At 50.5% G+C, this 24,000-nt stretch overlaps 1 protein-coding gene across 4 annotated transcripts in view; it reads right to left on the bottom strand.

The window, feature by feature from the left end:
* The window catches only part of LOC122544389 (arrestin red cell), a 131,046-nt gene that overhangs the window by 20,823 nt on the left and 86,223 nt on the right, over window positions 1-24,000 (bottom strand). For all 4 annotated transcript variants that reach the window (XM_087983025.1, XM_087983024.1, XM_087983023.1 and 1 more), the window contains 4 exons: window positions 14,548-14,578; window positions 7,279-7,339; window positions 6,606-6,650; window positions 2,801-2,997 (listed from right to left, as the gene is read on the bottom strand). In XM_087983025.1, coding sequence (XP_087839151.1) covers window positions 2,801-2,997; window positions 6,606-6,650; window positions 7,279-7,339; window positions 14,548-14,578 — 334 coding nt within the window. The remainder of the gene's footprint in view (window positions 1-2,800; window positions 2,998-6,605; window positions 6,651-7,278; window positions 7,340-14,547; window positions 14,579-24,000) is intronic.

Genomic DNA, 24,000 nt, shown 5'->3' with positions numbered 1-24,000 from the left:
CTAGATGGGGTTGGGATATCTGGTTGGCATGGACGGGTTGGACCGAAGGGTCTGTTTCCATGCTGTACATCTCTATGACTCTATGATTGATGTGACAAAAATACTCCATGACATTCGGGAGCTCTGTGGACCAATGGGACCTTAGCGCGTCTGTCCACGCATTTGTGTAGGGAGAGGGGTTTGTTAGTCGGCCTTTATCAATCGAGGCGTAGATTACAAAAGCAGGGAAGCCATGTCGGGAGTTGTACGGGCCTTTGGTGTGTGCAGTTCTGGTCCCCATGTTATAGGAAGAAGGAGACTGCATGGGACGGAAGAACAGAGGTGAAAGGTCAGACAGGCTCGGGTGGAGTGGAGAAGACAGAGGGCCGGTGCGACTGAGGTGGACAAGACTATGAGGGGCTGGACAGAGTGGCTAAGGAGCAGCTGTCCCCATTGACAATGGGTCAGTCATGAGGGTTCAAGGTGAGGGGGCAGGAGGTTTAGTGAGGTGGGGGTGGGGGGAAATTTTTTTTACCCAGAGTGTGGCGATGGTTTGGAATGTGCTCTGTGGGAATGTGGCAGAGCCGATTTATCGAACATCCTTCTAAATGTACCGGGATGAGGCACATCATAATGTTCAAGGCTGTGGGCCAAAGACTGGTAAACGGGATAAGGTTAAAGGTCGGCAGTTTCTGATGTGTTGGTTCATACTCAATGGGCCGAAGAGCCTCTTCTGCACTCCACGACAGATTCCTGGTCAGTTGGGGAATTCGGGGAGAGCAGAAGTACAGGATCAGCCTTGACCTAATTGAATAACGGAACAGACTCGAGGGGCCGAATGGCCTGATCGTATTGCCTCACTGTCTTATGACTATTTAGGTAGAAAAAGCGTTTGCAAAGGAAACGGTGGGAGGATGGCATTACGTCTTCCCACTCATTCAAAAAGGTAGGATTCACACGATGGGCTGAATGGTCTCCTTTTCTAACGCAACGATTCTCAAAGTTTGCTTAAAGATTTGCAGCTCAGGAGCTGGTTGTCGTAGTTGTGAGTATGTAAGGATTCTGTAACAAGAGTGAAGAGCAGGGATGTACAGCTGAGACTGTATCAGGCTGTGGTCACAGGCACAGACTATTTTCTAAAGGTTTCAGAAATCTGAATCTCAAAGGGACTTGGGAGCCTTGGTTCAGGATTCCCTTCAGGTTACGTTGGCAGTCCATGCAACGTTGGCGTTCATTTCAAGAGGGCTAGAATACAAAAGCAGAGATGTAACGCTGAGGTTCGGGTCAGACCACATTTGGAATACCGTGAAGAGTTTTGGGCCCCGTATCTAAGGAAGGATGTGCAGGACTTGGAGGGCGGGGTTTCAGAGGGGGTTTACAAGAATGCTCCCTGGGATGAAGGGCTTGTCATGTGGGGAGCGGTTGAGGATTCTGGGTCTGTATTCGATGGGGTATAGAAGGATGATGGGGATGTGATTGAAACGTACAGAATACTGAGAGGCCTGGATAGAGTGGACGTGGAGAAGGGGTTTCCACTGGCAGGCGGTCCTCAGGCCCGAGGGCACAGCCTCAGGGTGAAGGGGTGGACGTTCACACTTTCACACACTCACACTGGTGGGTGTGCAAACTTGGGCCACACGTTCACACGCTCACACTGGTGGGTGTGCACACTCAGGACACACGCTCACACTGCCGGGTGTGCACACTCAGGACACACGCTCACACTGCCGGGTGTGCACACTCAGGACACACGCTCACACTGCCGGGTGTGAACACAGGTCACACGCTCACACTGGCGGGTGTGCACACCCTGGCCACACTATCACACATTCATACTGGCAGGTGTGCACACTCAGGTCACACACTCACACTGGCGGGTGTTCACACTTGAGCCACACGTTCTTACATTCACACTGGCCGGTGTGCACACTCGGGCCACACGCTCACACTGGCGGGCATGCACACTCTGGTCACACGCTCACATTGGCAGGTGTGCACACTCTGGCCACACGCGCTCACACTCACACCGGCAGGTGTGCACACTCTGGCCACACGCGCGCTCACTCACACTGGCAGGTGTGCACACTCAGGTCACACACTCACACTGGCGGGTGTTCACACTTGGGCCACACGTTCTTATGCTCATACTGGCCAGTGTGCACACTCGGGCCACACGCTCACATTGGCGGGTGTGCACACTCGGGCCACACGCTCACATTGGCGGGTGTGCACACTCGGGCCACACGCTCACATTGGCGGGTGTGCACACTCTGGCCACACGCTCACACATTCACACTGGCAGGTGTGCACACTCTGGCCAGACGCGCGCTCACTCACACCGGCAGGTGTGCACACTCTGGCCGCACGCGCGCTCACTCACACCGGCAGGTGTGCACACTCTGGCCACACGCGCGCTCACTCACACTGGCAGGTGTGCACACTCTGGCCACACGCGCGCTCACTCACACTGGCAGGTGTGCACACTCTGGCCACACACTCACACTGGCGGGTGTTCACACTTGGGCCACACGTTCTTATGCTCATACTGGCCAGTGTGCACACTCGGGCCACACGCTCACACATTCACACTGGCGGGTGTGCACACTCTGGCCACATGTTCACACGCTCACACTGGCGGGTGTGCACACTCGGGCCACACGTTCACTCTGGCGGGTGTGCACACTCGGGCCACACATTCACACCGGCGGGTGTGCACACTCCGGCCACACGTTTATATGCTCACACTGGCGGGCGTGCACACTCAGGCCACATGTTTACACACTCACACTGGCAGGCGTGCACACTCAGAGGTGACACTCACCATGAAGAAGAAAGGAAAGGCATTCTCTCCGAGTTTCTTAATGAGTCTCTCCTGGAGTCTGGTCAGGGGTTTCTTTTCCTCTGGCAGTGGGGGGAAAGCCTGGAATGTCGCGATGAAGAGGTCCTTCCTGAAGGATAGGCCCAGCACATCGAGGTCTTCTCGTCCATAACGGAATGCACAGGTCAGAGTGACAAACACTGCGGCACACAGAGACACAGATCACAGCCAACTGCACCAGGAGCAGCTCAGACTCCCACAGGGAGACAGTTCAAATCCTACTCCGGACAGTCCGGCACAAAATTCGCTGATAACTCCTGCTCTGTTTTGTTCATGTGTAAGGAATTCCTCGTGAACACCCTTTGTAGGAACACCGTTGAGAAAAGTGGGAACACTTGAGAGGGAGTGTCAGAAAGGTTGCAGAGAGAGTGAGCAGGAGGAGAAATGATTCTGACGTGATTACTTGGGTCACACTGACCAGATTCCTGAGATTTCCCCACTCGGGATCTATCATCATCCATGTCGTTGGAGCAGTAAGACTGCTCGCTGTTCATCCGCGCCCCCCCCCCCACCCTGGGCGAAAGTCATCTCTCCAGTTCAGAAAGGATTGGGAGAGAGGGAATATCCGTTAGAAGATCAGGTGCAGGCTGTTCAGCCCATTGCGAGCTGCTACCCCGTTCCATAAAATCATCAGATCGAGACGTCAATCCCATTCTCCTGCACGTACCCTCCCCCCTCTGATGAGTCTAGACCCCCTCATCAATCAAACTCTAATTCAGCACTGAAAGCATTCAATGCTCTGAGAATTTTAAAGACCCATGACACTCAGAAGAGATTCCTCCTCGTTTCTGCTGAAGTGCAACTCTCTGTTCGCGAGTGCTGGCCAACACTAAATACTCGTCATGACTAAGTTTCCAGTCTTTGTTTAAATTCTCGCCAAAAGCAGTTGGTCTTAACGCATCAGTGAAGTCAAGGTCTGCTGGCGGTTTTTTCTTTGGATCTGGGTGCCCACTACAAGATAAACCAGACCCCTGTTACACACTGTGACAATGCCGTGGTTTATTGAGGTGTGTTCTGTCCTGCTTGCTCTCAGCGAGGGATTGGGGGATCGATGCTGAGCAGTCTACGAGAAGATAAACAACTTGCGAAATGTTGGGTGCTTTTTTTTTAAAAAAAGGAGTTGGAACAATAGAAGCAACCTGACTGGGTGGAGTCAGGCTCCCTCAGAACCAGGGACTTTTAGTTTAGCTTTCAGCCATTGTTACTTGGGCCTTCAGCAGGTTTGGAAGGCAGTGAATCTCTCCCAATGGGTACCCTCACTCTCTCTCAGAATTATCTTCTGATGTCCTTTTCTCCTGGGCTGGAGGACCACATGTGAGCCAGTCTATTTTACTGAAATTGCCCTCGCTGAGGGTGTGTTTATGGGATGTTATTGTATTGGAACTGTTACTGTTCAGTAGTAAAATAATCTATTATTCTGTTAAGTTTTCCAATAGTGTTAAGTTATTCCAATTTCTTCTTTCTTTTGTTTGTATTTTAACTATAGGGTTTAGACAAATCATGGTTTGCTGAACGTCAAATAAATTGACCAATAACATCGCTTCTGGAACACAGCACTTCACATTCACCTTTTAAAGCAAAAAAAAAGTTAGGGTCTAGTCTACCTTCTGAAAGTATTTTGAGGTAGTCTGGTCTGATCTGGTCTGGTCCGTAACACGACCAATTTCTATGTGTTTCGTTAAAATGTATAAAGGATGACGTAAAATAGAGTGCAGAAACCTCAAGGGATTACAGAACAGAGGCAGCATGGTGGCTCAGTGGTTAACACTGCTGCATCAAAGCGCCAGGGTCCCAGGTTCGATTCGCGCCTCGGGCGACTGTCTGTGTGGAGTTTGCACATTCTCCCCGTGCCTGTGTGGGTTTCCTCCGGGTGCTCCGGGTTCCTCCCACAGTCCAAACATGTGCAGGTTAGGGTGGATTGGCCGTGCTAAATTGTCCCATAGTGCCCAGAGATGTCAGGTTAGGGTGGATTGGCCGTGCTAAATTGTCCCATAGTGCCCAGGGATGTGCAGGTTAGGGTGGATTGGCAGTGCTAAATTGTCCCATCGTGCCCAGGCATGTGCAGGTTAGGGTGGATTGGCCGTGCTAAATTGTCCCATAGTGCCCAGAGATGTCAGGTTAGGGTGGATTGGCCGTGCTAAATTGCCCCATAGTGTCCGGGGATGTGCAGGTTAGGGTGGATTGGCCGTGCTAAATTGTCCCATAGTGTCCGGGGTGTGCAGGTTAGGGTGGATTGGCCGTGCTAAATTGTCCCATAGTGCCCAGGGATGTGCAGGTTAGGTGCAATAGTCAGGGTAAATGTCAGGAATGGGTCTGGGTGGGTTACTCTTGGGAGGGTCAGTGTGGACTTGTTGGACCAAATGACCTGTTTCACACTGTAGGGATTCTATGATTCTAGAGGGACCTTGGATCTTTGAAAGTGGTAAGACAGTTAATAACATACAGTGTCCTTGGCTTTATTATTATTAATAGGGACATAATGTACAAAAAGCAAGGAGGTGACATTGGACTTGCACAAGACACTTGTTAGATGTTGCCTGGAATAATGTATACAGTGCGCGGTGCCACATTTCAGGGTGTCAATGCTTTGGAGAGACCATTTACTAAAACTGTCTCAAGGATGGGAATCCTTATGATGATACATCGGAGAGTTTGAGATGGTTCTCCTTAGAGATGGAGACTTTCAAATTCATAGATCCACATGACACAGAAACAGACCCATCAGCCCAACTTGTCCATGCTGACTAACTGAACTAGTCAGATTTGCCTTCATTTGGCCCGTATCCCTCTGAACCTTTCCTATCCCATTCATTTGTAAAAGGATGGAGAACAAGAGGACACAGATTTGAAGAAATACGCAGAAGTAGTACATGTTACTAAAGGAAAAATACCTTTTTCACTCAGCAAGTGTGACAATACTGCCTGGAAATGTGGAGGAGGAAGGTACAAATGAGGCATCCAAGATGATGAGGTGGACAGAAACAATGAGGAAGGTGTGACAATACTATCCCTGTAAGAGGTTTAATTTGTCCTTGTATTTTTTGAAAAACAATTGTGACAGAGGTGATGAGAAATCTGCTTCAAAGCCAACAAAGTAAACAGCTTGTGAAGCCATGGTTTTTTTTTTAAAAACGGTGGGAACAATAGAAGCAACCTGGCTGGGTGGGGGTCAAGCTCCCGCGAACCAGGATGTTTAGTTTTAGTTTTCAGTTGCTGGGGTCTTGAAGCTGGGTTTAGAAGCTGCAGTACAACTCTCCCTGCTACTCTCTCTCATACAGAGTTTTCTCTTGATATTTACTCCCTCCTGGATTAGAGAATTGGATGTGAGACAATCTATTTTACTGAATTTGCCTTTGTCAAGGGTGTGTTTATGAGATGTTACTGTATTGGGACAGTTGCTGTTTATGAGTTAAATAACCTATTATTCTGTTAAGTTTTCCAATAGAGTTATTCCAATTCTTTCGTTGGTTTTATTTTAACTACAGGGTGTTTTGCTTCAAACCTGGTAGTTTGATCAATCCTTGCACAATGCCTTGCACTTGTCTTTAAAATAAGGAAAGGTTAGGGTCTGGGCTATCTTGTAGATGTATTCTGAGAGGGTTTGGTCTGGTCCATAGCCAAGGTCATTGGGGATAAAGCAAGAGATTGGCACTAGGTCATGCTGCTGGTTTGGAGAGCCAGTCCAGTCATGATGGGCTGAATGATCTTACACCATGACCCACGTGAGATTCAGTAAACATGCACTTACCTCGTCTATCTTTGAGATACTCGGGATCCACCAACACCACTCCATCTACAAGGGGAGAGAAAAGAGAGTGGGGGAGAGAAAAGGGAGCGAGAGAGAAAAGAGAAGAGAGAGAGGAGAGATAGAAAATAACAGGCAAAAGTTAGAACAGGATAAAATACAAACACACCCGATTCGCTTGCTGGCACAAATGCACATGCCTGACTGGCACAACAGGAATATCTATTCAGACATCACGGCTAACTTGGGAGAAAGTGAGGACTACAGGTGCTGGAGATCAGAGTCAAAACGTGTGGTGCTGGAAAAGCACAGCAGGTCAGGCAGCATCTGAGGAGTGGGAGGGTCAATGTTTCGAGCATAAGCCCTCCATCAGGAATGTACCCACAAAAGCAGGCACAATGAGAATTTGACAGCATACGGCCCAAGAGATAGCGGGTGCTCAGATACTCCAGAGGGACCGTAAGGCCAGAGAGTGAGAGAGATGGGTTAGAGGTTTGAAAATTGCAGATCCCTCAAGGGGCCAGAAGAGGTGCTAGGGGGCAGAAAGGCCACCGCAAAGTATGACAGGTGGGCCCAGCGGCACTTTCTTCGTGGGTGGGTCACATACCCCACCCACCCCAGCCCACCTCTCTCCCTCCCACACATCATCCCAGAAAAGTAAAAGAGAGAGGCTTACCAACAGGATCCACATGATCAAGATGGTCAACAAAGTCCCGTTTCCCCAGGTAGACTGTTAACTAGAGGGGTTAACCAGATGGAGGAAGAGTTAGTTAAAGGTTTCCCAGGGCTCGGGCTTAAATATCCAGCCCGGAACCAAATTTAACCGATTCTCACACAAATGAAAAGTGGGCATTCCCTTTCAGGTCAAACATGTGGTCACAGGCCTTCACTGGACTTCCCCTGACTTGTAATGAGGGATGGTTTGGTCAGGGGGTAGTGTTGAACTTCCGATATAACAAATGGGGAGGGCGGGAGGGAGGAGGATATCTGTCGCGATGGGGCCCAGGAACATTCAGGATTCACAAAAAATGCAGCTTCCAGACACACAGACAAGGAAGGGGAGATCGCAAACCACATCAATATCACACTCACTCCCTTGCGGTGGGGTGGGGGCGGTTGAGGATCGGAAGTGTGGGGTAGGGAGAGTGTGGAGGGAACAGAGAATGTATGGAGGCACAGAGTGTGGGGGGGGAGGGCGCAGATTCGGAGAACGGAAAGTGTAGGCGAGGCAGAGAGCAGGGGGGCGAGGCGGACAGCGGGGGTGCGAGACGGACAGCAAGGGGGGGGTAGGCAGAGAGCATGGGGGGGTAGGCAGAGAGCATGGGGGGGGGGGAAGAGGCAGAGCGGGAGGGGGGAAGAGGCAGAGCAGGAGGGGGGGGGGGAAGAGGCAGCAGAGCGGGGGGGGGGAAGAGGCAGAGCGGGGGGGGGGGGAAGAGGCAGAGCGGGGGGGGGGAAAGAGGCAGAGCGGGGGGGGAAAGAGACAGAGCGGGGGGGGAAAGAGACAGAGCGGGGGGGGAAAGAGACAGAGCGGGGGGGGAAAGAGGCAGAGCGGGGGGGGAAAGAGGCAGAGTGGGGGGGGAAAGAGGCAGAGTGGGGGGGGGGGGAAGAGGCAGAGTGGGGGGGGAAAGAGACAGAGCGGGGGGGGAAGAGGCAGAGTGGGGGGGGGAAGAGGCAGTGGGGGGGGGGGGGAAGAGGCAGAGTGGGGGGGGAAGAGGCAGAGTGGGGGGGGGGGGGAAGAGGCAGAGCGGGGGGGGAAAGAGGCAGAGCGGGGGGGGAAAGAGGCAGAGCGGGGGGGGGGAAGAGGCAGAGCGGGGGGGGAAAGAGACAGAGTGGGGGGCGGGAAGAGGCAGAGTGGGGGGGGGAAGAGGCAGAGTGGGGGGGGAAGAGGCAGAGTGGGGGGGAAGAGGCAGAGTGGGGGGGGGGGAAGAGGCAGAGTGGGGGGGGAAGAGGCAGAGTGGGGGGGGGGGGGAAGAGGCAGAGTGGGGGGGGAAGAGGCAGAGTGGGGGGGGGGGAAGAGGCAGAGTGGGGGGGGAAGAGGCAGAGTGGGGGGGGAAGAGGCAGAGTGGGGGGGGGGAAGAGGCAGAGTGGGGGGGGAAGAGGCAGAGTGGGGGGGGGAAGAGGCAGAGTGGGGGGGGGAAGAGGCAGAGTGGGGGGGGAAGAGGCAGAGTGGGGGGGGAAGAGGCAGAGTGGGGGGGGAAGAGGCAGAGTGGGGGGGGAAGAGGCAGAGTGGGGGGGGAAGAGGCAGAGTGGGGGGGGAAGAGGCAGAGTGGGGGGGGAAGAGGCAGAGTGGGGGGGGAAGAGGCAGAGTGGGGGGGGAAGAGGCAGAGTGGGGGGGGAAGAGGCAGAGTGGGGGGGGAAGAGGCAGAGTGGGGGGGGAAGAGGCAGAGTGGGGGGGGAAGAGGCAGAGTGGGGGGGGAAGAGGCAGAGTGGGGGGGGGGGAAGAGGCAGAGTGGGGGGGGGAAGAGGCAGAGTGGGGGGGGGGGGAAGAGGCAGAGTGGGGGGGGGAGAAAGAGGCAGAGTGGGGGGGGAGAAAGAGGCAGAGTGGGGGGGGAGAGGCAGAGTGGGGGGGCACAGTAGGAGTGAAATGAAAGTTTAAGGGGGTGTGTGAGGGTTTGAGGGTGTGAGAGGGGGAGTGAGGGCTTGAGGGAGTGAGCGAGAGTGAGTGAGGGAGTGAAGGAGGGAGTGAGCGAGGGTGAGTGAGGCTGTGAGGGGGAGTGAGGGTTTAAGGGAGTGTGCGAGGGTGAGGGTTTGAGGGAATGACCTTTTGGGACTGTGTACACAAAGCTGACAGTTCTTTCTAAGAGCCAGCACAGGTGTTGCTGGGCAGAGTGGCCTCAGACTGTACTGCGTTCCTGTGACTGTAGAAACCTCTAACTATCACGGGGAACAAAGTGAGGTAGCTGCTGTGTTCTTCAACCACAATTGGCTGGGCTTAGAGTTATGAAGAAACTGAAAATGTCACGGGGAGATTACCAGGAAAGGAAATATTCCAAGTGCTTTCCCTGTCACAGCCCAGTGCTGTGCTCAACACAAAGGCAGATAAAAAAAAAACACTCTGTGTAAATCCTCACAAATTCAAAACGTCAAGGCTGTTCGTAGCTGAACTGACGTGCACAGAAGCTACGCAGATAATTCACAGTTGTGGGAGACTTTCATCTAGTTGGCAACACTTCCCTTGGACGCACATCAAAGAGAATGCCTACCTCTCCTCCGCCACTTCCGAGTTAGTGGGAGTCTCAGCTGTGAGAAAACAGGTCAAACAAAACAAAAAGTCTGCTGCTCACAGAGTTACAACCCCTGCGTCAACAATTCATCCAGTTGAACAGCTCAGAGACTGACGTAGTTGCTTCCTAAAAGACAATCAGAAATAGGAACAGCCCGCAGGCTGTTCAGCCCCTCGAGCGTGCTTCCCCATTCAATAGGACCATGGCTGATCTGACATTCCTCACATCCACATTCCTACCTTTCCCCGTAACCCTTGATCAAGAATCTAACTACCTCAACCTTCAATGTACAGTTACAAACCATACGACACCAGGTTATAGTCCAACCTGGAAGCACTAGCTTTCAGAGTGCCGTTCCTTCTTCAGGTAGCTACCTGTGGAGCAGCTACCTGATAAAGGAGCAGCGCTAAAAAAGCTAGTGCTTCCAAATTAACCTGTTGGGCTATAACCCTGTTGGTGTCGTGTGGTTTTTAGCTTAGTCCACCCCAGTCCAACACCAGCTCCTCAAAATCTTAAACAGACACAAGGACTCTGCCCCCACAGCTCTCTGTGGCAAGAAGCTCCAAATACTCAGAGCAGAAATTCCTCCTCATTTGAGTGATACAGAGGAGCTGAACAGTCTGGGGCTGTTTTCCCTGGAGCGTCGGAGGCTGAGGGGTGACCTTATAGAGGTTTATAAAATTATGAGGGGCACTGATAGGATAAACAGACAAGGTCTTTTCCCTGGGATTGGGGAGTCCAGAACTGATATAAAAGGGACCGGAGGGACAACTTTTTCACGCAGAGGGTGGTACGTGTATGGAATGAGTTACCAGAGGAAGTGGTGGAGGCTGGTACAATTGCAACATTTAAGAGGCATTTGGATGGGTATATGAATAGGAAGGGTTTGGAGGGATATGGGCCAGGTGCTGGCAGGTGAGACTAGATTGTGTTGGGATATCTGGTCGGCATGGACGAGGTGGACCGAAGGGTCTGTTTCTGTGCTGTACGACTCTAACTCAGTCTTGAATTAGCTCCCCTCGATTCTGACAGGGTGCCCTTGGGTCCTAGACTCCCCCACAGGGGAAACGTCCTCTCAGCATTGACTCTTAGGTATGCAAAATGTTTCTATGAGATCAGCCTCTCATCCTTCTAGACTCCAGGGAGCACGGGCCCAATCTGTTTCGCCTTTCCTCACAAAATGGGGATCCCGGGAATCCTCCATCCCAGGGATCATCCGAGTGAATCTTCTCTGAACTGCCTCCAACGATCGAATATTTTCCTATTCTGTGCCCAAGGCAGAAGCAAACAAACAGGGAGCGAAGGTTTCAATCGAGTGGAGACAGGGAAGGTGGAACAGTTGACTGCGAGCAAGAGGGCTTCCTGTCTCACACGATCAGCAGGAAAACCCACAGGGGTGTGCAGAAGAAATCGCCTCACCCAGAGAGGGTAGGGAATATAGGACTCGCCACCACAGAGCAACACATAGCAGACACACGGGAGATGTGACAGGAGCAGATGGAGGTTTAGAGAAGAGGGTTATGATAATATGGGAAGGAGGAAGAAGGATGGGAAGAGGGCCGAGAGGAATGTAAATACTCGAATGGACTAGACAGGCCAAATGGCCTTTTTCCAAGCCAGGTATTGTGTGTGGTCCTCATCACTTCTTTGACACAAAGGATAAGTCGGACTAGAAAAGTACTGGGATTTGGGCTGCTCCCAGTCCAAAGATATGCAGGTTAGGGTGGAATGGCTGTGCTAAATTATCATATAGTGCCCAGGGATGTGCAGGTTAGGGTGGATTGGCCGTGCTAAATTGTCCCATAGTGCCCAGGGATGGGCAGGTTAGGGTGGATTGGCCGTGCTAAATTGTCCCATAGTGCCCAGGGATGGGCAGGTTAGGGTGGATTAGCTGTGCTAAATTATCATATAGTGCCCAGGGATGTGCGGGTTAGGGTGGATTGGCCGTGCTAAATTATCCCATATTGCCTAGGGATGTGCAGGTTAGGGTGAATTGGTTATGCTAAATTATCCCATAGTGCCCTGGGATATGCAGGTTAGGGTGGATTGGCTGTGCTAAAAATTGACCCAGGTGAGGGTGCACTGGCAATGGGAAATGCAGGATTGTAGAGATACGGTAGGGGGTTGGTTCTGAGTGGGATGCTCTTTGGAGGGTCAGTGTGGACTCGATGGGCCAAATGGTCTGCTCTCACACTGTCTGGATTCTATGATTCATTGAGGTGGGAGAGCTGGACTTCCTCTCCTTGAAGAGGGAGAATAAGGAAAAGGGGTCACACGATGGAATACTCTACACTGACCCCATCAAACACTCCCAGGACAGCATGGCGTTAGCTACAGAGTAAAGTTCCCTCTACATTGTCCCCATCAAACACTCCCAGGGACAACATGGCATTAGCTACAGAGTAAAGCTCCCTCTACATTGTCCCCCCATCAAACACTCCCAGGGACAGCATGGGGTTAGCTACAGAGTAAAGCTTCTCTACACTGACCCATCAAACACTCCCAGGACAGGGACAGCATGGGGTTAGGTAGAGTAAAGCTTCTGCTACACTGTCCCCCATCAAACACTACCAGGACAGGACAGCACAAGATTGCTTTTAGATTAGATTAGATTCCCTACAGTGTGGAAACCGGCCCTTCGGCCCAACAAATCCACACCAACCCTCTGAAGAGTAACCCGCCCCCCCATGACTAATGCACCCAACACTATGGGCAATTTAGCATAGTCAATTGACCCGCCTTGCACATCTTTTAAACTGTGGGAGGAAACCAGAGCACCCAGAGAAAACCCACGCAGACACGGGGAGAATGTGCAGACAGACAGTCGCCTGAGGCTGGAATCGAACCTGGGACCCTGGCGCTGTGAAGCAGCAGTGCTATCCACTGAGCCACCGTGCCAAGGTTAGATACTGAGTAAAGCTCACTCTACACTGTCCCCCATCAAACACTCCCAGGACAGGGACAGCACAGGGTTGCTCTATTGCCCCAGTCCCAGGAATAAGCTGATAGTCTGCATTATGGGCTCAGTTTTCCCACAAACCTCCATCTCAGAGGCGAATGCGGTTTTCCATTGAGCTGAGCCAAGCTCATTGGCAAAACTACAAGTCCAGGTCTTGTGGCTAAATGTTTGCAGAAGTAGGAGCAGCCAGCTAAGTAATCCTCATTTCCAAATGGACCCCGAGCAGGAAGTAATAAATTCAGAGTTGTTACAAATGCCATCTCTGATCCTGACTTGTTGCCAAACACGACACTGCCTTCCTGGATGTCAATCAGAGCCATTCTAAGGACACCACATCTGTGAAACATTGACACAAGGAGTTTTCCAAGAAATGACAAGTTTATATCGTAGTCTTAGTAACAGAAACTAAACAAAGTTACTGCTGAACAGCAACAATGTTAAACTTCAGCACTGCTCAACTTTATAAGAGTAAATCTCCCTCTACACTGATCCCCCATCAAACACTCCCTGGGACAAGGACTGCACAGGGTTAGATACAGAGTAAAGCTCCCTCTACACTGTCCCCCCCATCAAACACTCCTAGGACAGGGACAGCACGGGGTTAGATACAGAATAAATCTCCCTCTGCACTGTCTCCATCAAACACTCCCCACGACAGGGACAGCACGGGGTTAGAAACTGAGGAAAGCTCCTTCTACACTGTCCCCATTCAGCAGAAGGGTGGATTTGCAGATACACAGCTCTTATAAAGTTGAGCAGTGCTGAAGTTTAACATTGTTGCTGGATTTTACACAAGAGCTGTGTTCCCTGTGATTAAGGTCAGGGAATGGGACGGCCCTGAACAGACCAGCTCAAAGTCAGGGAAATCTGTCCCAATGTCAGAGAAAGGGAGTGTCATCCATAAACATAGAATTGCTAGGGTGGAAGCAGGCCATTCAGCCCATCGAGTCCACACCAGGCCTCCAAAGAGCATCCCATCTAGACCCACCCCCTAATTCTAGTAACCCGACATTTCCCATGGCTAACCCACCCAGCCTATACATCCCTGGACACAATGGGACACTTTAGCACGGCCAATCACCCCTAACCTGCACATCCCTGGGCACAATGGGACAATTTAGCACGGCCAATCCACCCTAACCTGCACATCCCTGTACACTATGGGACAATTCAGCACGGCCAATCCATCCTAACCTGCACATCCCTGGACACTATGGGACAATTGAGCACGGCCAATCCATCCTAACCTGCACATCCCAGGGCACTATGGGACAATTTAGCATGGCCAATACACCCTAACCTGCACATCTTTGGACTGTGGGAGGAAACCTGAGCATCCTGAGGCAACCCACACAGCACAGGGAGAATGTGCATTCTCCACACCAAGGCTGGGATCGAACCCGGGTCCCTGGCGCCGTGAGGCAGCAGCAGTAATCCTCCAATGTGCCCTCGAGCCCAGTGCAGAATAAAACCAACACCAGTAGAAACACATGCATTAGAATCGTCCTAATTCAGCAAAGCCACCAGGAATATCAGTGCTGTGGACGAACTTCCAGGATGGAATGTGGTAGGGGGGTGGGGGAAGAGACATCTGTCTCTATGACCAGTGCGGATGTACCCAAGCACAATGTGTCTCTAACCCTGGCCTTCGCCATCACACTGACCTCAACCATTTTCTCCAGGGGCAATTTGGACTGGGCCATAAATGATGGCTCATGTATCGGCTTTCTCAACCTCCCAGAATGCAGCAAAGTTCTCTTACCTTGCAATTCGGGCTTGACTTCTTAAACACCCTGAAACAGAGAATTGAACACCCATTAGAGTACTTGGAAAGAGCATCGACAAGATAAAACACTGCACAGAAACGTACGGGAGAAATCACTTCTCAATTCCCCTCCCCAAAGCGTGTCTGCCTTCCCACCTCAGAGACAGACTCATATGTCTTACAGAGGAAGGAATAGGCCATTTGCTCCATCGATCTTAGCCTGCCATTCAACAGGGATGCTCTTTATTTCAATGCTGTCCTCCTGCTCTCTCCCCATATCATGTGCACGAGAATTTCCTCCAACCTTTTGCCCCTGAAATGCCCTCAGCAGCCTTCAGAGGTAGAGGATTTAGCCGGTTGACCGGGTGAAGAAATGTTTCCTTGTCTCAGTTCAAAACAGTCAACTGCGTAACTTGAGGTGATGACCCCAATGTTCCTCCATCCTGTTCACATCCATTACCAGAACGTTGAGCAGACTAAAAATAACCACAGAACATAAGGCGTCGGAGCAGAACTAGGCCATTCGGCCCATCGGCTCCACCATTCAATCATGGCTGGTATGGTTCTCAAACTCCATTCTTCCACTTTCTCCCCATAACCCTTGACCGCGCCCCTCCCAACTAATAGGGAACTTCTCTCTCTCTCGATCTTAAAGATGCTCAATGACTTGACCTCCACAACCCTCTGTGTCTATGAGTTCCACAGAGTCCCCACCCTCTGGCTGAAGAAATTCCTCTCCATCTCAGTCCATCCCTTCACCCTGAGGCTGTGCTCTCGGGCCCGAGGATCTCCAGCCGGTGGAGACCCCTTTTCCACGTCCACTCTATCCAGGCCTCTCGGTATTCTGTACGTTTCAATCACATCCCACCTACCCCCCATCCTTCTGAGCCCCATCCGATACAGAGCCAGAATCCTCCACCACTCTTCATATAACAAACCCTTCCTTCCTGGGATTTTTTGTGTATATCTCCTGTTTTAAATAAACTAACACACAAAGTTAACCAATGACCGATGAACAAGCGAAAGTTCGACTACTATCATTAATATGATACAACTTCCTTCTACTGAGGGGTCACTGTATGGTTTAGGGAGGGGGTGGCACGGTGGTAATGTGTCTGGGTTATTAACTCTGAGCCACAGTTGTGGGGAATTCAAGTTCCACCCTGACATTCGAATAAATAAAAATAAACTGGAATTAAAAAGTTAGTGGAGTGCCAGCTACAGTCAATCATTGCAAAACCCAAATGGTTCACTCGTGCAAGCTGACAGAAGGTTATAAAGTAATAAGGGATATAGATAGGTGTCTTTTCCTGAAGATGGGGCAGTTTCAAGACTAGGGGGGTACATTTTAAAGGTGAGAGGAGAGAGATTTAAAAAAGACACAAGGGGCAAATTTTCTTTTTTTTTAAACACAGAGGATGGTTCGTGTGTGGAATGAACGTCCTGAGGAAGTAGTGGATGAGGGTACTGCGTTTAAAAGACATTTGGATAAGTCCCCAAATAGGAAAGGTTTGGAGGGATATGGGTCAGGAGCAGGCAAGTGGGAATGGTTTAGTTTGGGATTATGTTCGGCACAAACTGGTTGGACCGAACCTTGTTTCCGTGTTGTGTGACTCTATGCCCTTCTCCCCAGTCTATGACTCTAATGCAGTTGGATCTTAACTGCCCCCCACTGGGCAATTAGGGATGGGCAGAAGGGCTGGCCCACTCAGCGACGCCCACATCTGTGAATGAATTTTCCAAGAAAAGCAACTGAGGGGGAGGGGGGGGGGGGGGGTCAGGAGACAGTGTTGCGAAGTGAGCAAAGTTTATTGGTATCTTCACTGCAGCGAGCTGCTGCTCAAGTTCTTACAAGCACGGAGCATTATGTATGAGCTGTGTCCGGAGTCACGGCCAAGTGCACAGCCTGTGATCTTGCCTGCCAAGACAAACACGCTCCACTCCATCATTCAGCAGGTAGTACAACCCTGCAGAGAGCAGCTCTGAGAGATCTGCCAAGCAGGGTGTGCCTTCCCACTTCAGCGCCCACTGGCTGGACCTCCCGCTTGTACACAAAGGCCATTTGGCCCATCCACTCTGCGCCAGTCCTTCAAGCATCCAGCCCCCTTCCCACCGCCTTCACCACTACCCCTCTCCTCCCAGCCCTGACGACGAGTGACCTGACTCGAACTGTTTTTCTCTCTCTCTCTCCACAGACCCTGGTGAGTTTCTCCAGCAACCTCCGACCCTGTTCCAGATCTCCAGCGTCTGCAATTCTTCTGGTTTATTTTATTCCTCCTTAAGGCTTTCTTCCTGCTGCGTTTGACCTGTTCAACTTTAACAGGACCAGACGGGGTAGACGCAGGAAGGATGTTCCTGAAGCCCACAACCAGGGGGGTCACAGTCTAAGGATACAGGGTAGGCCCTTTAGGACAGAGAGGAGGGGATTCTTGTTGACTGGGAAGTCTAGGACCAGTGTCTTGGACACTAGTCTTCATCCAACTCAATGTACTCCATGCAATATCCAGAAATGGCTGGAGGCAGACAGCACAGTAAATGCTTGGGGAAGGGGCCCTGACAAATATTCCAACAATACAACGCATCTTGTAGGCAGTACACACTGCTGTGACTCTGCATCACTGATGACGGGAGTGAACGTTAGTGGATTGAGTTGGGGAGGGTGGGGAAGGTGTATTTCTTTGATCCTTTTGGCTCCAGAAACTCCATCTGACCCCCTTCATGGAAACAATGCCCTGGCCTCAACCACTTTCTGGGGCAGAGAATTCCACAGGCTCCCTGGGTGAAGACACCTCTTCTTGGCTCGGTGTCTGGTATCCTTAGACTGTGAGCCCCTGGTTCTGACTGAATGAATGAGCTTTATTGTCACATATACTCACATGAATACACTGAAACCTTCACAGTGCCAGCTTAGGAGCAAGGGGACCTAGGTGCAGATTCTGGAGCACAAATTCTTATGAAAAAAAAATGGAAAAACAAAGAAATATAAAGTCCAGCATTGCAGACCTCCAAAGTACAAAAACACAGTAATAAATGAGAAAAATAAAGAAATAAGAAGTTTAGTATAATTTTTTTTTAAAAAAAGAGATTTTAAAACAAAAGTGGAATAAGTCCATTTTGTGACTTTGGACTCAGGGAATCCCAGTCTAACGATACAGGTTAGACCCTTTTAGGACTGAGACGAGGGGGATTCCTGTTGATTAGGCAGTGAGGAACCAGGGGGTCACAGTCTAAGGATACAGGTTATGCCCTTTAGGACCAAGACGAGTGGACTCCTGTTAACTAGGCAGTCAGGAACCAGGAGATCCCAGTCTAAGGATACAGGTTAGGCCCTTTAGGACCAAGATGAGGGGGATTCCTGTTGATTAGGCAGGTGAGATGACTCTTCATCAGAGCCTATGAACAATGGTGTTTCCAACATAAACTGGAAAGAACACATGGTCGCACTGGAGTTGGGGCGGGGGGGTGGGGTGGTTCTAGAGAGGACACGGTGACAGACTCCCTTGCCCTGTAGAAGAAAGGAATTATTCCAGTGAGGAAGGAGGCTCAGGGGGTGCTGCTGCAGTAGAGAATGTGGTGTGGATCTCGCCGTTCCTTATGGCTGCACACTGGCGTGAGGCATCCTGGCCTCGGACTAGGCTGCTTTGGCGATAGCTTTGAAGATAAGATTGGTCCAGGCCTGGGATTCCAATGATGGGCTTGGGACTCCTTTTGGTGGTGGCCTGGCTCTCCTTTCGGTAGCTTCGGTGTTAGTCTGCGACTCCATGAGGCTTTCTTTCAGTACTGTGGGGGTCCAGCTTAGGATTCCAACAGGGGCAGAGGGGAGTCGGGTCTTCGAGTCTAAAGTCACGAAATTGACTTATTCCTCTTCTTTAAAAAAAATTTTTTTTTTTTTTAAATTGTACTATCGTGGAAAGAATTTATTCTAAACTTTTTATTTTTCTCATTTATTACTGTGATTTTGTACTTTTGCAGGTCTGTAATGCTGGACTTTATATTTCTTTGTTTTTCCATTTTTTTTCATAAGAATTTATGGTCTAGAATCTGCACCAAGGTACATTTGCTGCTAAATTGGCGCTGAAATTGGCGACTTGTAAACTTTTCAGTGTATTCATGTGAGTAAATGTGACAATAAAGCTCATTCATTCAGTCAGAACCAGGGGCTCACAGTCTAAGGATACCAGACACAGAGCCAAGAGGAGATGTCTTCACCCAGGGAGCCTGTGAAATTCTCTGCCACAGAAAGTGGTTGAAACCATGGCATTATTTTCAAGAAGGCATCAGATGGTGGTGTTAGGGTTGAGGGGATCAAAGAGTATGGGGGAGAAAGTGGGAACAGGAAACTGAGTTGGATGACCAGCCCATGATCCTGTTGAATGGTGGAGCCAAATGGCCTCCTCCTGTCCCTACTTCCTATGGTTCTACAATGTTTGATTACCCCTTGCCCACCCCGCCAACTCAACCCACAAACATTCACTCCCTCCACCAGCGATGCAGAGTAGCAGCAGCATGTACCGCCTACAGGATGCATTGTACTGTTGGATTATCGTCAGGGGCCCCATTTAGCCTTTATTGCAGAGTCTATCTCCAGCCATTTCTGGATATCGCATGGAGCACAGAGTTGGGTGAAGGCTCGCGTCCGAGACACTGGAGGAGACAGAGATGGACCATTCGGCTGTTATGGACCAGATTAGAAGAGAAAATGAGGTCTGCTGATGCTGGAGATCAGAGATGGAAATGTGTTGCTGGAGAAGCGCAGCTGGTCAGGCAGCATCTAGGGAACAGGAGAATCGACGTTTCGGGCATTAGCCCTTCTTCAGGACACATTTCCATCTCATGGACCAGATTAGACCACTCCCCCCCTCAAAATATTTTAAGAGGGGCACCTAGACCCTAACCCTTTCTTATTTTAAAGGTAGATGTGATGTGGATGTTTCAGGTGGGAAGCAGCCAGTCAAACCACTCAGCCTTAAGCAAAGCAGAATTTATTTAAACACTACAGTTGAAACACAAAAGGAAGGAAAGCGGAAGTTAGAGTAATATTACTATTGGAAAACTTAACTGGCCTGATACTGTATTGGAACGGTTACTTAGTATAGTTACTGTAACGGTCCACAAACACACCCCTTGGCAAAAGGATAAATTCAAACAGGTTCTTACAGGCAGGAGGGACCAACACCCAGAGAGAGATTTCAGAGAAATCAGTTACTGAAGCTTGCAGCTCTTCTGCACTCACACTTTGTGTTACTACAGCTAAAAACAAGCTAGAGGAAAATAACCTAACCTGGAAGAACCGCCCATTCCCCGTCCATAGTTTAGTGTTCAACCCTAGACTTTTCGGCACCTCTGCCTTTACAACCCCTCTTCAAAAAAAAAAGCCCAAGTACAAAATAACCTTTTTAAAAGCAACACCATCAAAACACTACGCTTGTGACTGAAGATTACCACGTGTACTTCGAGCCTTGCGTTGTGTGTTGGGTCTTACCCCCAATGGTGAGGAGGGGTGGGGGGGCATTCTGGTAGAACGTCCTCCTCCCCTCACCAGCCTGGCTCAGCTTGGGGTCAGTGGGTCCTCACCACCCTGGGGAGTACATGGACCCAGAAACAGACCCACCTCGCCAGTCCACTCGGGTTCAGTGATTGTCACCGTTGGAATGTTAGTGTATCCAATCGGGGCAGAGAGAGGAAATTAAAATGTTCCGACGAGATCCCGGGAAGAGGCAGGCGGTGGATAGATGCTGAAAATTCGGCAAACTTAGAGCCGAGGGTGTTTACGGGGGTCTAACACGAGGCTTTGCAAGACCACCCCCTCACTCTCTGCGCCATGTGTGTCAGGAAGCTGAATGTTGGCCATCAGTCGGGGGGGGGGGGGGGGGGGGGGGGGGACTGGAAGGAAACTCTACACCTCAAAGTTAGAAAAAAAACAAAACAACACTATTCAAGGTTTCACCACTCGTTTCTTCTTTAGCGATTAGTTCTGTCTGTCTCTCTCTCACAATCTCTGTCTGCGCATCTCTTTCTCTCTCTCACACACTCTCCGTATGCCTGTCTCTCAGTCTGTCTCTCTCTCTCTCGTCTGCCCATCTCTCTCTCTCTCACACACACACACACACACACACACACACACACGCACTCTCAGTCTCGGTCTGTCCGTCTCTCAGTCTCGGTCTGTCCGTCTCTCAGTCTCGGTCTGTCCGTCTCTCAGTCTCGGTCTGTCCGTCTCTCAGTCTCGGTCTGTCTCTCTCACACACTCATCCTCCCCTCCTCGCAAGAGGGGTCCATTCTGAAAATCACATCCGTGCCAACTCTGAGCATTTCGACTGGTCTCCAATCGCCTGTCCTTTTCCCTGCTCCCTTGCCCTAATTCCTGTTCCCACCTCCCCAAGCTATTTTTATCCAGGTATCCCAAATATCTTGCTTAAGCCACATTTCCAGGCAGTTCAAGTGTTCACTCTGTGAAAAGCTGCTTTTCTTTTTGAGTACTTGCTGCTTTTGTGAACCACTTTGAAATCTCTGCCCCACTGTTTGCATCCCTTTTACGAGGGGTAATGGTTTTGCCAGAGCCCTCATGATTTTGGAAACCACTGTTGGAGCTCTACTCAGCCTCCATGAACAACCCCAATTTCCTCAATCTATCCTCATCAGTGACGTTCTCATCTCTGGAACCGTTCATGTCAATCACTTGTGCACACTCTGATGTGTTCCCATCCCCTCCCACATAGTGAGGTGCCCTCAATGCCACACAATACTAGATCTGAGGTCTAACCAGTATCATAGACTCTTCAGCACGGAAACAGACCCAACCACTCCGTGCTGACCATCATCCCAAACTAATCTAATCCCACCTGCCAGCACTTGGCCCACATCTCTCCAAACATTTCCTACTCAGGTACTTATCCAAATGTCTTTTAAACATGGTAACTTTACCCAAATCCACCACTTCCTCTGAAAGTTCATTCCACACACGATCCACCCTCTGTGTAAAGAAAAAATGCCCCTCATGTCCTTTTTAAATCTTTCTCCGACCTTAGAAATATGCCCACCCACCTCCAAGTTTTGAAATCCCCCACCCTTGGGAAAAGATACCTGCCAATTACCTTACTTATAGGCCTCATGTGTTTATAAGTCTCTGCAGTCACCTTTCAACCTCCTCTGTTCCAGTGAAAATGTTCCAGCCCCTCCTGGTAGGTCAAACCCTCCACACTCAGCAACATCCTGGTCAATCTCTTCTGAACCCTCTCCAGTATAATAATATCCTCCCTGTAACAGGGCAACCAGAACCAGCCTCACCAATATCCCGTTCGGACTCAACATTACATCCTATATCGGCTCATCATACCTTCTCTGCTCTTGGACTCAGTGGCCCCCTTAATGAAGTTCAGGATACCACACGCTTCATTAACCTTCTCTCTCTACCCATACTGCCACCTTTCATGATGTATACACCCAGATCTCTCTGCTCCTTCACCCCCTTTAGAGTATGGCCCTTCATTTTATCCCATCTTCCCATATTCTTCAGAGCAAAGTCCACCAGCTCACACTGCTCCACGCTGAATTGCGTCTGTCCCCTCCACCGAATTGGTCAATGCCTTTTTTGATGTTCCACACAGTTCTCCTCATGTTGTAGGGTTCTCCCAAGGTTTGCAGACATTAAAACTGCCCCTGCAGCCCAAGGTCTGGATCACACTTATCAGGATAAGGTAGAGGCTCAACACTGACTCCTAGTGGATGTCCTGGGGCAGACCGTCCTCTGGCCCAAACCTAAAATACATTAACCAATACCCGCTGCTTCCTGCTCCTCAGCCAGTTTTGCACCCAGCTGTCCAGTGTCTCCCTCTTTCTGACACAAGCTGTAAACCTTGCTCACATGTCTGTTCAGGTGGCACGGTGTCAAGTGCCTTTTGGAAGTTTGACCGTGTTCACCAGGCTTTTTGCTTCATCTTCATATCTCAGCTCTGCAGCTTCCATCGCTATGGTCGTGTTCCCAGCACTAAGTGCGCCACCTCTAGCCTCCTTCCCATCACTCCAGCCCCAGCTTGCTTCACTTGCTGCTGGGCCTCCTATTGACTGGGTCGCTAAGCTCAGGAATCAGGGTGGGGAGGGGGCTCAGTGAGATCCGGGTACAATGTTCTCCCCTCCTAGTGTCAGAGAGGGTTTCCTCTGGTTGCTCCGGATTCTTCCCACAATCTGAAGATGTGCAGGTTAGGGTGGAATGGCCATGCTCAATTGTCCCATAGTGCCCAGGGATGTGCAGGTTAGGGTGGAATGGCCATGCTCAATTGTCCCATAGTGCCCAGGGATGTGCAGGTTAGGGTGGAATGGCCGTGCTCAATTGTCCCATAGTGCCCAGGGATGTGCAGGTTAGGGTGGAATGGCCGTGCTCAATTGTCCCATAATGCCCAGGGATGTGTGGGTTAACCATAGGGAAATGCAGGGTTACAGGGATAGGGCGGGATGCTCTTCAGAGGGTCAGCGTGAACTCGATGGGCTGAATGGCCTGCTCCAACACTGCAGGGGATTCGATTATATAATCGGACAGTGATGTAGATTCAAGGGGTGGACTGGGCCAATGCAGTTCGTCGTTTGTAAAAACGCACATCAGCAGCGGAAGTGCCAAGCCTCTTGAGAGCCCTGTACAACTGAGACAAAACCTCCTTGTTCTTGCACTCCAAGCCCACCATCGAGCTAACGGAGGGAGGAATTTCGATTTCAAAGTAACAGCCATTTTCGCTGGGTGCACGGCCCTGAGTAAACCTTCCTGAGCGAGCGACCAATTTTCTTTTTAAAAACAGGCAGGAATTACAACGTGGATATACTTTTAACCACAAGTGAAATGGGAAGGACAGAAATAACTCGCAACAGTTGCCATCATGTCCAAACCTGCTTTTTCAGCCTCAAACTTCCACACAGGAAACAAACATCGGGAGAAGGGAATCGATGTCAAATGTGGGCAACGTTACCCGCTCTCCCGCCAACAGCATTGCCATCATTGCTGTTCATGGTCAACCTATTGAGAGCTCAGTGCTGCTGCTACCCATACAGCCACCCCATGATGACAGCTCAGCAGCCCTTTTCCCTGTCAAATGAAAGAGCTCTTTCTGTGAACTCAACTCGTCTTGGCGCTGGTTGGCCCTGACATGATGCTTTCACTGATCTGGCAATGCTCACACGATCAAACGTGTCGTCAGAAACCGCGCGTGGATACTGAAGGATCTGACAGAGATTATGCACAAACATCGCATCCCTCAGGCCATTTGAGTCTGGGCCACCACGCAAAGGATTAGCTTACAACACAGCCACCGGTCGAGAGTCATGCTTCAAGAGAACCAAGCTAAGATGGAAGTCGGAGAACTTCATTACCTCAGCACGCCTCGCGATCGTGAATACATCACGTCTCTTAAAGGCGTACTCATCGCAACACGGTGGGGGGTTAATTTCCCAACCACAAAGGCT

Source organism: Chiloscyllium plagiosum, unplaced genomic scaffold (assembly GCF_037043375.1).
Source record: "Chiloscyllium plagiosum isolate Xiang-an unplaced genomic scaffold, Cpla_swu_hap1 HiC_scaffold_44, whole genome shotgun sequence".
Classification (NCBI taxonomy): Eukaryota; Metazoa; Chordata; class Chondrichthyes; order Orectolobiformes; family Hemiscylliidae; genus Chiloscyllium; species Chiloscyllium plagiosum.
This window is presented reverse-complemented; position numbering and strand designations above follow the sequence as displayed.